The sequence below is a fragment of the Carya illinoinensis genome, chromosome 12, assembly GCF_018687715.1.
Source record: "Carya illinoinensis cultivar Pawnee chromosome 12, C.illinoinensisPawnee_v1, whole genome shotgun sequence".
NCBI lineage: Eukaryota > Viridiplantae > Streptophyta > Magnoliopsida > Fagales > Juglandaceae > Carya > Carya illinoinensis.
Window position 1 is genome coordinate 23,193,365 of NC_056763.1, and position 17,627 is coordinate 23,210,991.

The 17,627-nt window shown below is 30.7% G+C and overlaps 1 protein-coding gene across 1 annotated transcript; it reads right to left on the minus strand.

Annotated features, from left to right (window-relative positions):
* Positions 1–650: 650 nt before the first annotated feature.
* Positions 651–3,000, minus strand: LOC122290186 (E3 ubiquitin-protein ligase BOI-like). The gene is made up of 4 exons (XM_043097759.1): positions 2,257–3,000; positions 2,086–2,174; positions 1,598–1,947; positions 651–1,474 (listed from the first exon to the last, which is right to left on the minus strand). The coding sequence occupies exons 1-4, from the start codon at positions 2,301–2,303 to the stop codon at positions 920–922; spliced, it is 1,041 nt and encodes a 346-aa protein (XP_042953693.1). The 5' UTR covers positions 2,304–3,000; the 3' UTR covers positions 651–919.
* Positions 3,001–17,627: the final 14,627 nt, after the last annotated feature.

Genomic DNA, 17,627 nt, shown 5'->3' on the forward strand with positions numbered 1-17,627 from the left:
GTTTAAAGTGATGAGACAATAGGCAACTACACTTAAGAATTTACGCTACATTTTCACTATAAAGAAATTCTATTTGCAGTGGGCACTGCATGTGGAGGTCTTTTATTAAATAAGAAAATGCATCATTTTAAAAAAGATATTTTTATAATTTTAAAAATTTTTAAAAATGAAATTGCCTATGCCTATGCCTTACATTGCATCATTCACTATAGTGGATCATTATATGTGCATTCAATGTGTAAACCCAAGAAAACAGTATTGCATTCAATACTTTCACATCTAAACATGTTTATTTCCATTTTTTTTTAAAATAAATATATATATTTTTTGTGGGCATTTAAAAAAAAAAGGGCAAACCCAAGAAATCAGTATATCAAGTACTGATTGGAGTGTAGCATTATAGTTTATGTATACATGATAACACCCACTAACATGCATGCCTATGTGTTTATTTGCAGTTTTAGGATGTACAAATTCTTAATATTACCTTTGAAAAAATATAGATAAATATAGAATTCACATAAAATTCTAACACTGTATCTAACATTATTCTCTCAATCCTAAGAATATATCTATGGAAATTTGACATTGTTCTCAATAATACGGCATATGGATGATAAAAAATATATATATATATGAGAACAGAGTAATTATAAAATAAAAGAATTTCTAATATGAATTAAACTTCAAATAAAAAGAGCAAAAAACAATACCACTACCCACGTGGCACATGTACATTAGGTATTTCCACTCCAAGAGATGGAAAATAACAAAAAAAAAAAAATAGAACATAATGTAATTCTTATTATACTCAATATTATTTGCTTTTCTTCTTTGTTTTGATATGATAAAAAAACTGGCATTCATCTGGTTGGGCCTCTTACCGGGCCATGGCTATTGACAATTGGGCTTGGGCCCATTAAGAAAGGTAAACTTCAATGCTGGAACTTCTCATGGTGAGACAAAGAGGGCAGGCTTGAGCCACTTGGTCACACTCTGTACAGATGCACATATGCCGGCACGGCAACAGAACTACCGAGGCGACACGTTTCCGACACGCTTTACATCTCGGTCCCGATACTACGACACGGTCCGGGTCGATGTACGCAGACCCGGCGTCCTCGACGTAATTGCCCTCTACGCCACCCACGGCGCACCCCAGCGTGTCCTCCATCTTCCTGCTATCCCCTGCTGGTGATGCTCCTCCTCCGCCGCCGCTTACTATGGCCTTCTGGAGCTGCGCCTGGAGAGTCGCGGCCGTGACCTCCTGGGCGTGGGCCTTGGCCTGCCAAACCTGCGCCTCCACGCTAAGTTGCGCTGCGCGTGCCTCCAGCTCGGCGTTCCTGCGTGTGGCCTTTTCCACCTCCGTCTCCTTCTCCCGCAGCCTCCGGGCCACCGAGCCCTCCGCTGCGGCCAGCAGCGCACGATAGTGCCTCTGCCTCTTCTCTGCTAATGTGCGTCGCAATTGCTCTCCCTGTGAGCCCGTCGATAAAAAGGGAAAAAAGTAACTTTTAGAATTCCGATAAAAATCACAAAAGATGAAAGCAAATCAAATAAATATTAGAAAACCCATTTAAGCGAAGAGAGAAATGAATACCTGGGCTTGAAGGAATTGCTCGATTTCGTCTATCTGTTGTTTGATTTGGGCTGCAACGTCTTCTGCTATTAGAGATGAGAAAGGAGATGATGAGTGGCAAACGTTTTGTTGCTGTTGCTGTAATTGTTGTCGCTGGTGTTGTTGCTGTCTTTGTTCTCCGAAGGATAAACGGAGTCCGGTGGAGACGACATTTGGCTGTTGGATGTTGTTGTTGTGGAGCTGAGAGACGTCTATAAGCTGAGAAGGTTGAGATTGCAAAGAGAACATTGGATTGATATGAGGTGATGAGGAGACCCCAGTACTTTGTGCAACTTCTCTTGCTCTCTTGCGCGGATTATTATTAGCCCCCACTGTGATTCAAGCACAAAGATGGCACATTTCATGAGGTACATGCTAAACAAATTAATTGGGAAATTGGATTTTGTTCAATAGCATAGGAGCGAAGCTCAATTGAGCAGGCGATATCTTTTACTTAAAAAACGTCTTACCTCCATTGTTGATGAGTAACATGTGGGATTGATCAAGAAGCCCTCCTGGTTGTGTCTGTAATGAATAATCATGTCCCTCTTTTCCGTTTCTACAATAAGGCAATGGAAACAGAGGATTAGAAGAGAGAGAGAGAGAGAGAGAGAGAGAGAGAGAGAGAGAGAGAGGCAAACCTGTTTAGGAGGAGAACATTAGAAGGGTATTGAGCCTGGACGGCCATTATAGATGAATAGAGAATGAACGATATTGAATGCTAGATAAGGTGAAGAGCCAAATGGGATAGGAAGGGATGGGATATGTATGAATAAGAGGAAGCCAAGGGATATAAGAGGAGAGGATATTAAGAGGTGGGGGGGAGTACGGAGCAATGTGAAGGGCCAAGCAATAAACACTAGCACATAACAAGCATGATAGAGAAGGAAGATGCTTCCCCTAAAGCCAAGGCGGACTCTTCAATGAGAGAATTTGGAAGAAAAAGAAAAAACTTGGGAAAGATACACCGAGAGAGAGAGAGAGAGAGCGGGGGAATCAAAATGAATATAAGATGGAAATTATGTCTGTTGAGAGGCCACAACCAACATCAATACCACCATCCTTACACTTCTTCTCATCTCTCTCTCTCTCTCTCTCTCTCTCTGTGTTGCGCTTTGTTTTCACCTACTTTTCTTTCTCTAATGTTTGCCTTGTTTTGCTGTATATGATTTTGTAGGAGTAATGTGTATATGTTCCATGTTCCTCTAAATCTATATATATGACACACACACACACACACAGAGGGGGAGAGAGAGAGAGAGAGTAAAGAGAGACGGAGAATAGGGTAGATGAAGAGATAGATGCGATTGAAACGAATCAGTCCAAGAGAGAGACACCTTATTCGGCTCTTTTTCTTTGCTTTCTTTACCTTTGCTTCTTCTTCTCCTCCTTCGCGTGGGGTTGGCTTTTCTTGAGGACGAGTACTCGTGTTCGTTATCACCAATACCAATATTATTTGCTTCTAGATTATTATTATTATTTATTTATTTATTTTAGAAAATCCCACAAATACTAATTCTAATCTTTTATATTTTTTCTAACCAAAAAAAACCAGCCGGCTGTGGTTTGTAAAAGTTCAATGCATAATAATAAATAGAGAGAGAGAGAGAGAGAGAGAGAGAGAGAGAGAGAGAGAGAATACGGGCCGGGGGTGAGTAGTTTTGTGGTGGATGTTGCTGAGCGAGCGAGCGAGCGTCTTGGTCTGTTCCTTTTTATGTGTCCTACGCGAATATGCAGTCTCTTGCCAGGCCAGGTTTGCCCATGGCCCCACCGACACAACCCCCCGGCGGCCTCCTCTCTCTCTTTCGTATTCCTCATAGGCTCATATAATTAATTAATTCCATATAGGAAAAAAATAAAGAGAAGATAATTAGATGCTCAGTATGTTCAGAGGTCATCCCAAACCTTCATAAAAAAAATATACTCTACATCTACAAGAGTAATGCTACGTAAAAATATGTAAGTATTGTATAATTACTTTAAAAAGAGTAAATTATTTATTAAAATGTTAATTTTTTATATAGATTATATTTTTATTCACTTTTTTTAAATTAATTATGCAGTAATTATATATTCATAACTGTAATTATTATTTCTCTTTTTTATATTTATTCAGTGTGTATTTTCTCTATCAACGTATATGCCGTTCGAAAATGAGAAGAGATATTTAAAACCCCACACACATACACACACATATATAGAGTTGGGATGGAATATTATTGTATAATTTTTATTTTTAATTTTTTACTAAAAAAATCATGCTTTATTTGAAAAAAAAAATTAAAAAGAAGAAGATGTATATCGCCAGGTTATGCGCAAAATCATCTTTCCCTATCTCCATATTGTTCTCGTATTTGTTAAATCAAGTGGAGAACAAGATTTTGACTTTTACTTGGTTTTGAAGATTCAAACCAATAGCTAAATATATATATATATATATATATATATTTCCTTTTATTAATTTATATTCCTTATCTTAGAAAACAAAAGAATAGATCACCCTATAACTCCAACCTAATTGCGTGGTTGTTGGCTGAGTTCTCTCTTTTTTCCTTTCTATGAAGTTATGTTTTTTTTTTTTTAATCAATATTTCATCTTTGATTTTGTCAAAATATAAACAACATTTCTTTTAACCTTTCGTCACGGGAGACGAAAGAAATAATATTTTTTAGGAATTTTCTATCGCTATTTTTGTAATAATTGAAACGAGAATTTTGTTGAAAAGAAAATAAAAATATAGGAATTTACATGCCCACATTTATAATGGGTCTAATTATAGCTACTCTGGCTATATTAAGGATAAGGATATAGAGATGATGGTTGTAACATGTAAGGTAATGATCTTTTCTTGGACATCAATACATGGCAATGTGTATGTTTTCATCTCATCTTAGCCGTATTAATTTATGGGTCTCCTGAACTTCATGAGGAGTTAGTGATTTACCTTTTGCATCCATTTCATTTTTTTCTAACGTTGAAGTTGTGGCAAATGTTGGATTTGCTGAATTTTACGTATCTGACTATCTTATTACTTGTATCCAAAATTAGAGTCATCATACACTTTTATCTACGGCAAAGATTGTGGATCTGTCTAACGGAATCTCTAGAAATACTACATATACTTGCCCTTTTCTAGAGTGAGTTCTTACAGGGTAACTCAAGACGGTTTATAACCTTCTAAACTATTTAATCAAGATAAGTACTACAACCACAAAAAAATTTCATAAAGGTAAATTTACAAACTGATATAGATTCATATGATACGTTATAAGGGTGTATAGAAAACCGCTAAATCGACTTTCACCGACTGTCAGACGCTGGAACCGGCCGACATCAATAAAGAATCGGTCGGTAGTTGAGTGAAATACATAGGAACTGACATCGACCAGTTTGGTTTGTTCTTTTGTGTGAAAAACCGTTGAACCGACCAATCGGTTTATATATATATATATATATATATATTTCTATATATGTTTCTATAAAGTATAGAAACGACGTCATTTCACTCATTTAAGTGAAACAACGTCATTTTAGGGTCTAGAAGTTAAAAAAAAATATAATAGAACGATGTCGTTTCAAAATGAATTAATAACCCCTCGCCCCTCTTTTTTTCTCCCACGTCGTCTTCTTTCTTAGTTACTCCATGCAACTTTTTTATTCTTTCTTAGCAGATGGTGGCACGACACGGATGCCTTCTTCCTCAGTTCCTCTTCCTTCACAGAAGATGCTGACTGTAAATCAAAGATAGCACCGATGCACATCTAGACCGATATGATTGATTTTCTCTCTCCAAACTCACGGTTTCAATCGGTGGTGTTGGCTCATGGCAGACCTCGGTGGTGTCTCGGTTTGGCACTGAAATCGACACCAAACCCATCGGTGTACAATCCTAATATGTTAGATATACTTTGTAATAAAAATAATTTTACAATTTAACGTACTATAAATATTAATCAATATTAACTTGCGAATTTACTTTTATGAATCTCTTGTAGCTAAAGAATTTATGTTTAGTCGATCACCTTTGTAGATGCCATTTTTTTGGCATTTGATCAATCAAGAAAACCCAAGTAGGAGGAACCATCCTTTTTGTTGCATTATTTATAGATGAAGACTTTAGTCACAAACAGATTATATAAAAGTAAATTTACAAATTGGCGTGATTTGATTAGTACGTACGTCAAATTATAAAGTACTTCCTTTTAATATAAAATAGATCTAGCGCATCACGTGAAGTCACGTCAGTCTGTAAATTTATTTTTATGTAATCTCTTTATATCTATATCAATTTTCTTATTTTATATATATATATATATATATATATATATATATATGATTTGGCCTTATTAGAGGAATATCATCCAAAAATTCAAAGGTTTTTCAAGAGTACTAATACCGCCTGAAAGTAATGATGAAGTGGCTATTAATTTAATTAAAACGGAAAAAATGGCAATTTCAAAGACTTCTACCAAAAAATAAATGCTAGATGACGCACGAGTACCCCTAGCAATGCAAAGTTGTAGAATTACTACGTACCAAGAAAATGTTTTCCGGATTCATAAAAGCAATCACTTTGTGGTCCAACGTCCATTATTATTATGACATTGTGCTCATAGATCAAAAGGAAAACCATTAAATTGGAGATTTACTATTACAAAAAGTCCCATTTTTCAAATAATGGTGCAACCCATTTCGTGGATGGACTTCAACTTTATTTATTTATTTATTTATTTTGGGAGGGGTTATTTATTTAAGAGTATAACAAAGCATAAAACTTTCTATATGAGAATATTCGAAAATAGGTCGAAAAATTGTGAGAATTCCATGCACCTAAAATTTTGAGAGTATGCGACAAAAGCGAGAGAACGGGAGGCGTCGGGGCTTCATCCTCCACTTTAGAAGATGTTGAAGAGGATTTTTTACAATAAAATTTTATGTGGGGGTTGAAATTTTCATTTCTTTTAAAAATAGCATCTTGATATCACAAAATTTATATGCAAAAATGGATGAGTCTCAAGTGGAAAAGTTAAGAGTTGTGTATTGATGAATGGTGTGATCCTCCCCAAAACCAAGAAGAGGCTCTCTACCCATAAAAAAAAAAAAAAAATAATAATAATAATAATAATAATAATAAAAAGAAAGAAAGAGAAGAGATCGAAAAAGCAGTAGTATTGTGAAAAAGAGTGCTTATCACACATTTTGTTCATCTCTCTCTCTCTCTCTCTGAGTAAGATAACCTACACGGCAGACGACTCTCCTTCCCAACACATGATAAATAGACACTACTAATAACATATTGTTTTCTTCATCCTCTAAATTAAGACAGCATTTCCCATCCATTTTAGTCTCTCTCTCTCTGGTTTGATTGGCTCGTGGGTTTTTTGTTTTATTCAGAACATGATTTTTATGCTTAATTAATTTGATAAATAGTTAATAAAATAGAGAGAATCAAATTGTCTAATAGTTTTCCTTTTACATGCATGCATGGATGGTCTGCAGACTGCAGATGCATGAATGCATCAAACCCTTATTATTCCACATTATTCTAGATTTTTTCGTTTATAAAAACAGGAAAAAAAAAAAAAAAAAAAACCCAACATGCTGACCATTAGTATGGTGGAATTAGTACGAGATGATCAATCAGTGTTTTACAAATCCAGATTGAATTGGTTGGCCTCATGCTTATATGTTCTACTAGCACGTGTATACATATAATAGATTTTTTTTTTAAATAAATTTTGATATATATAATCACTTTTACGTATTATTTGTGCATTTCACTAATATAATTAGTCAAAATAATTGTTTTATATTAAAAAAAATGATACAGTCAATTACATAATTAGTAGAATACGCGCACAAAAATGATTGTATATAAAATTTTTAATATTATAATGTTAGATTTAATTTGCACGTGAGATAAAAATCGAGTAGGCTTTCATATACGATTATTCTATAATTTCTATGATTAATGGGTTTATAGGATCAATCCTCAATCCTCCTTCAATTTTCTCTCTCGAGTGGGGCTACTGTGGTCGGAAAAGGAGAACTCCGAAATTCGCTCTATCTTTTAAAAAACTTTATGCATAGAGTAAATATATATATATATATATATATATATATATATATTTTAAAAATTGTCATCCATTCATTCATCAGAAAAATTTACATTCATGATCGGATATATTCTAGAATGTTCCTATATTAAACTGGAGGTCATAAATCAAAATAATGTATTTAAAGCTTTATTAGTATATACTATTTTTTTTTGTGACTAGTTTAGTTTTCATTATTATTGATACTTTATACAGACAAATATCCAAGAGATAATACTCTCTACCTAAATAGAGACTCAACCTCATTCTTCATAGAGAGAGATTAAATACTTGTAGTTTGTTTTGGAATTTGATATTTATAAAATCAGTAAGACCCTTTAAAATTATAAAAAAAAATTAAAATATTAATACTTTTTTTTATGTTAACTCATGATCATGTCAATAAACGAGTTTAAAAATATAATATTTTTTCATTAATTTCTTCGATATTTTAGGAGATTGATTCAAATTCTCAACAAATGCATATGTGACCAATTAATTAGTCCATAATCATGGTTTTGTTTTTATTTTTTTAATTTTATGTATAAAGTTTTTCACACCAACTTTTCCTCGGGAAATTTCTTTGAACCTAATCCAACCATTCTTCCCCCCCACCCATTTCCATGACCCACACATGACTCCCAAACCTACTTTTTTTTTATTGCCCAAGTTTTTCCCCTTAACCTTCACTTTCCTTTTAATTTCCTTCGTAGTATCTCTTTCTTTAGGGTTAAGTTTATTGGACTTTTGTTTTCATTAGCGTTGCACTATCCTCATTAATTCAGCTCCTCCACCACACGGTTCACCCACTACTACCAATGCTAACTAGCTTTCTTTCCTTTATTCCAAACCAAAATCACTCCTAACCATCCTAATCACAACCTCGCATGATGCATGTGTACTAGCAATATTCAATATCAAAAAAATAAAAAATTCTTATATAACTTATTTTTTTACACTCAAATTATAAGATCATGTTGCATACCGATGCGACATATTTTCAGTGATTTCAAAAATAATTTATTATTGAATGAAAAATCACTTAAAATTGCGATCAGTTGATGTGGTTGAAGACCATATAATTTAAGATAATATATATATATATATATATATATATATAGAATAGGAGGTGAAATGTGAGGGGAGAGATTAGTGAATGATGTCAAGTGTAAACACACAAAAACACTCAATATTTGACAAGGCACATCCATCCTGTTGAATCTTGACAACCCTTAATTAGAGGCTGCCAACAGCCATGCACCCAATCCGCCGCAACAATAGTTGAAGATCATGGGATTAACTCATCGTGATCATGACTTGAAAATACCTAATTAATGGCGATATTATCTCCATCTGCCTTTCTTTTTTCCAAACTTTCTGCAAATTGATTTGGTCCATTAGATTAGTATCTGTGGTCGACATAAACTATATAATCCTATTACCAAATTGAAAGTAGTAGTTAGGAACGAAGAATTGTGTGGTTTCTTTCGGTACACCGAAGAGGTTCGGTCCGGTCTCAGGGTATGTGATTTTTCAACTAGATCAGATTGAAACCAACTAAATTAGCATATATATTTAATATATTATTTTATATAATAGTTGTACAAGTTAATTATGTAGTTTTCATCTAATTTATTATAATTGACCATATAAAATTTTAAATAATATATGCTATCAATTAATAATGTATTATAAATCATATGATAATATATGTAGATACATAATATACATTCATACATACTCTATTCATTCACATTAATAATTCACATAATTTTAATTTTAGTAATTTAAATAATTTTTTTATTAATTTATTTGTAAAAAAAGATTAAATAAAATAAATAAAATAACTACGTTGGACCAATCAGACTGATAATTATTGTTTGGTCTGTTTTTATCGGTGTTTGGTCCGGTCTAGGGTTGAAAAATCCTAGATCGAAAGAGTACAGTTAAATCCCAAAACCTCCCTTTAAACCGACCAAACCGGACCGATTTCATCCAAAGTAATAGTAGTGGCATGCATATATGGGATGATCTCCGGAAAAAGTTGATACTTTGAAACATATTCAGGTTTAGTACCGCTCAACAATTTAGAACTTTTCTACTAGTTCTGATCTTTCGGCTTTTCCTTTCAAAAGACAAAGCCACAAAGCTAATTAATATATAAGAAATGTCATTATGAACCCTAATTTATATCATTCACTTTGTTTCTGGACGTGGCACCACAGTGTGATATCACCTTACTAGTTTATTAAAAATAATTAAAAATACAAGCATAAAAAGGTAGAAAGAATCTAAAGTTTTGATTTCATTCTTTATATATACTATTGTCACGTCAATAGGACAAAATAAATGATATAAATTAGAGGACATAGTAGTATTACTATATACATATATATATATTTAAGAAATTATTAAGAAGGGTTACTTATTCTTATTTTTATATCATTTCATAGATATAATACCTATCGATATATGGAATTGGTAGAATAAAGTAATCTACAACATTTATGAATGGCATTTTTAACGAAAACTGTAAATTTATGATTTAACCAAGGACATGCATACAGTTAAATTTATGATAAGGTAATCTACTAGTAAGTAAATTTAGATAAATGATATTTACAGTCATAAAATACATAAGTGTCATATATTCTTTTTAAAAAAATTGAATAAATATAGACCCAATACATGAAAAAATTAAATTTTTTAAGTATAAACTCTCAGCTTTTACAAAGAGGTACACGATGTTTGTATAATTTATAACTTTATCGGCATTACTTGTAAATTTATGGTACCTCTTTTTGACAATTTAGAATATGCATATCTCAATGTTTTTATTAAAAAAATTAAATTTTTTAAAGTAAATCTCGATTTTATACCCTACAAATTATTTTCAATCTGAAAAATCATTTACACTTGTATTCCATGCACCCACTTCTTTGATGTAATAGTGGATCTCTTTGACATGATTTACACTTGCACATGGTCATGCTACTGCAAGTCAGAGACCCCTGAATTTGTAGCCAAATGAATTTCATGAATTTTTGGTATTTCATGAATCCGTAAGAAAGATCCAAAAAACGAATATTCTTGGTGGGGGAAAAAAACAATCAATAAATAGCTATGAATGACTCAACCAAGTAAACGACACCAAATCAATAACAACTCATCACGGATCCACCTCGAAATTGTGCAGAGATATATAATATTCGACACTAATTAAAATAAATATATATTTTTTATTTTTGAATTAATAAGAATAATGATATATGCATGTGTGGCGGTTGAGGTTTATTTATTTATATATTTTTGAGGAGTGTCAATGAGAGGAATAGGAGGGTGGGTGTGGCCGTGGGTGGTGCCATAATGCATGTCAGTCACAAGAAGCACAGATTCTGACCAAAAATAAGAGTTAAAGCCTCGACAGTCGACAGGATAAAGTTGAAGCAACATTAGAAGGTGGGAGAACTTTCTTTCTACTTGTTGCAAAATAATAATAGCTCATTGCACCTAAAAATTAAAAAAAATCGATAAATAAAAAGAAATATTATAATCACAATTATATAAAAATAAAAATTTATTTTTATTAAATCTCACCACTTTATCTTTTTAGTTAGAAAAAATCCATTTGTAAGTATTTTTTTATTAATATATTAAACATATTATTAAGGGAAACTTATGAAGATGCCTAGATATTAAGAGAAGAGACTAAACATAATTAAGAATATTAAAAAATAAATTTAATTTTTTAATAAAAATTTTATATGCAGTTATTTTTATATATTTTTTTATACATTTTACTAATATAATTAGTTGCATTATTTATTTTTAATATAAAATCATTATTTTGACTAATTATATTAATAAAATATATAAAAAATATGTAAAAATAATTGTATATAATATAATTTATTTTTCAAATAACTCGAAATTTTATAAATTTCTGAATTCAAAAATTAAAATTAAGGGAAATTTTATGTCAACGCGAAGTGGGCCACAAAAGAAAGTTAAGACCCACCTGACTCTACAGATTTAATCCATTTGTAATTTAACCACAAACCTCCAAAAACATATCACATTCTGCTGCATTGTCACCAGAGAAAGAAAACGCTGAAAGTTTGATGTATTGATAGCGTCATCAATCTGGAGCAATTTTATTTTTTTTGGGGGGTTAAAAAACAAAAGTCATAAATACAGAAAATCAGGGGTCCCTCAATCAGACGGATCTCAGCAGAGTATCAAAATAGTAAAAATGTACTGTACCCATCACATCAAGACCTTACTCGTTATTATTTATATGTGTAATCTTATATTCAGAGCATGTAATATTTACATATTCTTTTTTAATATTAATTTCATATTTATCTATTTTTTATAAAATTTTGCGATAACTTCGAATATTATTTTTCTATAAATAAATATTATATATATATATATATATTAATTAAGGGTCAGAAATGTCCAAATGCCTGTAAACTACGAATACAAGGCAGTCTATGTTTTTTGTTGCTGCCTAATCTGACACAACTCTCCCAATTTAAGAGCTGTATGTCCTTGGGACCAACTCTGAGGAATTCTGACTTTTACAACTCTCTTTGGAAACTGCTCTTCCATTGTGGATTGCACTATTACTTTGTGGTCCTTGCGGCGAGGATTCTGATGACTTTTTACCCATATTTTTTAATTTGAAAAATAATAGTGACAGTTGTGATGATGTTAATGTCATATAATTATTTTTTTAAAAATAAATAAATATAAGATTTGTATAAAAAATTAATTTTTTAATTATAAATTTCACTTTTTTCTAAAATTACTACACGATATTTGTCCCTTCCACGACTATAGTAATTTTTTTAATAATAAATCTTATTTTTTTTATAACGACTGCATAATATTTATGCACTTCACGATTATAGGTAACATTACTATTTTAATTTGCAGCATAGATATAAGCTATGCATTGCATAATTATTTTTGAATAATATGCTATTTGATAAGACAAAATTTAATTATAAAATAATTTAAATTTAAAAATGCTGTTAAAAATTAAATATATGCCATGACGTTGAAGTTGCATGCTTAGTCGCAATTCGTGCAATAATGAATACTTAGAGGTGATTAGAATTATTATTTTTAAGCCATAAAAAACTTAAAGTTCAGGTTAAAGTTATTGTTATAAGTTATTATATTCTCAAGTCAATGTGAACACTATAGAGCATATCGTTCACATTAATTAAATTGTAATATTTAAATTTTATGTAAACACTTTTCTAAACCACGTGCTTTAAACACTAATTTAAAAATAAGGGTTTTCACTTATCATCATAGAAAGTACTCTGAATAAATATATTTTTCACCTTTATACAGTTGGTTATTTTAAACTTTGTATTCTAAATTATAATCTTGGCCGAATACAATCATGTGTAACAACCAATTATGTACCATTCATTGTCAAATAGCACGCTTAATTAAGGTTTGACATTATGGTCGAATTAAAGTATGTGACATATAACACAATCTTAAATATTGTGTCGCATTACTTATTTTTTATGTCTTATATTTGAATGGAGAGTGTTATTTGACAATTCTTGATAGTTTGGTGTTCAGTATGTAAAATGAGAGATGACTTAAAGATAGATAAATGATATTTGTAATCGTAAAACGTACAAGCGCCTGTGCTGCACAATTCTTTTGAAAAAAATGAGTAAATATGAGACACATATGATAAAAAAAATTAATTTTTTAATAGTAAACTCTCATTTTTTTTCAAAAAGATTGAACTCCACGACTGTATTTAGCACATATTTAAGGTTCTATAATATATATATATATATATATATATATGAGAACCACCCCATACACAAAAAAAATTATATAAAATAAATCTACAAACTGATGTGGTTTCATAAAATCTGTTAGATCCATTTTATAATAATAGTAACTTTACAATATGGCGTCCCACATTAAATCATATCAGTTTGTAGGTTAATTTTTATATAATCCATTTGTGGTTAAAGTATTTTCCTCTATATATATATATATATATGAGATGTTTCCACTTCAAAAAAAAATATGAGATGTTTCCACTTCCTTCTTGATGAACAAACCATGCATATATATGATCATGTATATATCATGAGAATAATATATATGAAAAATAATGAAGAACATTATTTGAACAAGACGTATAAATTTTGAAAGCGCGATTCAATCGGCCGGGCTAATATAAGTTGCATGGAATCATGATCATGAGCTACGTACGTACCCACGACGACCACGATGCAAAGCCAACCAATTATCTATGATTCTCTCTCTCTCTCTCTAAGCAAACTTTTCATTAATTCTAACCACTATTGCAAGCATACTGAGGATTGAGAGGCACGTACGTCGACCCATGACTTTGAATTAGCCTGCCTTTAATGAACGTTTCCACACTTATAAGCAAAAATATGCGATCTAATTCTCAACACCTCTTTAATTTATAATATGCTATCTCTCTCTTTCAAAGTTTGTCCATCATGGGGACCAGATTAAAGTTCTGGGCATTGATCATGGGTAGGAATCAAGCATTCATTCAACCGTAATTTTAATTGGTTTTGTCATGTATATATACATAGATTGACTTTGGATGCAAACAAGAGAAGCATCTCATCATCTTCTCTTTCAAAGGTGCCAATGGAATATATATAATTTAGCTACTTCCCCCAGCTGGCCTCTTTTTATTTAACTCTTTACCACTTCTTCTTCCTTGGGGGATGGCACAGATCTAGGCCGTCTTGTCTTTTTCAGACCTTTACTTTTTCAAATATATAATCAAGTTAATTAATGGGAACAATTGAAAAATCCAAAAGAAAAGTAAAATCCATTTAATTTCCTGCCAATCTTGTTTTAAGTTAAAACCAAGTTTTTATTAATTTTCATTACAACTTCTATGGATAAAACATAACACTTCTTCCGAGAGAAACTTGCTCATGAAGCACTTGTCAATAATGTGCTGCATGTATTTTTATATATATGAGAAATGCTACTGCCACAAAAAAGATTTCATAAAATAAACTCGTACTCTAACATAAATTAATGTGATACGTTAGATTTACTTTATAGTAAAAAAATTTTTATGATTGACATATCACATTAAATCATATTAATTTGTAAATTTATTTTTATAAAATTTCTTTGTAACTAAATCATTTCTCTCTTCATATTGGACTCCAAACCCCGACCTTCCTTTCTTTTTTATTTTTCATTGTCATGACTCATTGGCTATAAAAATATTTTTTTTTAAAAAAGCTATTTAGTTTAAGGAAAATGTTGTATGTCGCCTCAATTTGTCCCCTTATTTTGACTGCTCATGTATTTAAATTTTTTTTATTTAATACTTAAGAAAGTAACTTTTAGTATATATATTGATATATTTTTTTAATTTTTTTAAAATATTTAAAATATTAAATAAAAATAAAATAATAAAATTTATGCTAGGCGCACGCTTACTGTCATAATTGGTGGGCAATAACCTAGCATCACTCTTAGTTTAAAGGTAAATGCTGTTGGGATGTTTTAAAACGCGTGAAGGGGATGAATATAAAAAAGAAACGTTCGTTAGAAACATCCTTCGCCGTATGGACACCTTTCTGTATGACTCTTCTCAATGGTTCCCCCACATATATATATATATATATATATATATATATATACATATCTTCGCACGGCCATGCATGATAATCTCATGCCTAAAAATCTTATAAGATCCTTAATGTATAACCATTTTCTTGTATTGCATCATAGATGAGAGATAAAATCATTTTAAATAAAAGATAAAAATTAAATAAAATATTATTAAAATATTTTTTTAATATTATTATTATTTTAAAATTTAAAAAAATTATAATTATAATATGAAATGAAATACTTTCTGAATTCAAGTGAGACTAAATTTTCTATATTTATATGCAGTTTTTGAGCAGTACAAATAAAAATAATAAACTCTATATCCGTGCGATAAGCATTAACTTCAAATTTTACAAAGACGTGGCGCCGGCATGCCGTTGCCGGACTGTGCAGTACCACCATATATATATGCATGGAAAAGTGGGGCATGGAGGAAAGGATCCCCGGCCGGTTTCCTCTTCGGGAGGGAAGAAGCTGGAATTAATGCTGTTGTACATGATCGACAATCTCGATGATAACATATAACAGTACGTACTAACAACAATATTGATGATTTGCCAAGATCCATCAGAAAGAGACTTGTGAAAATGTAAACAATACTAAAAACAAAAGGACTCTTCCACTTTCTTGATGATATTTTCTGATTTTTATAAGAATTTTAGTGCATAAATTAAGATAGAAATAGATACAATAATACGTGCGTGAGCTTTTCTTTATCACGTATTATATTCTCTAGATATATAGAGCTTATAAATTTCAGACCCTCTCATCTCTCTCAATTAATTTTTTTTGTTGTCCGTTATCTTTATATATATAAAGTGGCTATCTAACGGAATTTTATTGGTTTAACGGTTTTTGTTGTTTTACCGTTAAAATTAACGCCGTTAGTTACATGAATAAATTAAAGTGGCTCTCTCTTTTTAAAAGTTCTTAATTTTTTAATCTCTCTCCCCAATCACTTATGAATAAATTCATAATTATTAAAATTCATGCAGCATGCATGATCCTGTAACCTATGCATTGATGATCATTTATTTATGAGGTATATTAGATATCTATATATATATATATATTCTATTATATATATATCTATATAAATTATATAAATATATATTCTATATTCTATTATATATATATGATCTTTTATATAAATTATAATTTATATATCAATTTATTTATGTGATTTAAAATTTTTATTCATTCCTTATATAAACAAAGAGAAATGTAAAATAATTAAGTTTAAATATATTTACCAACTACATTTACGAATACAATTATCCTAATAAAATATTATTTATTTATCAATTTAAATTCATTATGAAACATTAAAATCAAATAATAATATCTTATAAAAACCTTAGTATTTTATTTCTTTATAAAAATTATGTTACTTTTTAAAAATAATTGCTTTATTAAATTAAGAAAACGTGTCTTTACTGTTAACAGTTTATCTCCTGTGCTACACATGTTTGTTTCAAGATTCTTTTTTTTTTTTTTTTTTTTTTTTATAAATTCTAAATGCTTTAAAACTGATTTAAGTCTATCTTACTATTTGATGTTAGAATTTATATATTTTTTTTTCTAAAAATATTACATTATTATTCAAAATTTTTTCCTTAATAAAAATAATATTTCTATACACTGGACAAACGTCCCTTGGACGTTGCCCAACTACTAGTTTACTATAAAAATGACTATTTTTATTATTGAAATAATCAATTTTTATCTTAAATAGTCTTTTTCATTATAAATAACTATTAGATTTTCTAATATTAATTCCCTTTCTCTAGGAAAACGAGACATTAATTTAAGTACTTGACCCGTCAGATACACATGATGATACCGCGTACACATGCAATATCAAAGAACCAAGAAGGATGGGCTCTCTCTATTTCTAATGATTCTCACAGCTTTTCTAGTTTATTGTTTCTCTGATTTTCTAAGGAAGAATCCAAAAAAGCTCGGAACCAAACAGTGCTAGCCACTCAATTCTGGTACCTTCATGAACATCTTGGCATTAATGCATCTTTTAATTAATCCATCTATAAATCTTCTTCTTCTTCATTTTAATCCATCTTTTACGAAGTTGCATGCATGTGGAGACTCCAAATAGAAAATGTTTGCATGTTGAATCAAAAAAATATTTTATGTATATATATTTATATCAGCATGTCTGTGGGTATCTTGATGGCCGGTACTGTTCGATGGAATAAGCTGCAAACTCATTCATTTTTCTCTTGTTGTTTAG

Excerpts from the sequence above, each read along its gene's own strand:
- LOC122290186 (XM_043097759.1), bottom strand. The coding sequence starts at position 2,303 with ATGGCCGTCCAGGCTCAATACCCTTCTAATGTTCTCCTCCTAAACAG. Across the intron at positions 1,948-2,085 it reads GTTACTCATCAACAATGGAG|TGGGGGCTAATAATAATCCG; the intron begins GTAAGACGTTTT and ends CTTGAATCACAG. Across the intron at positions 1,475-1,597 it reads AGCAATTCCTTCAAGCCCAG|GGAGAGCAATTGCGACGCAC; the intron begins GTATTCATTTCT and ends ACGGGCTCACAG.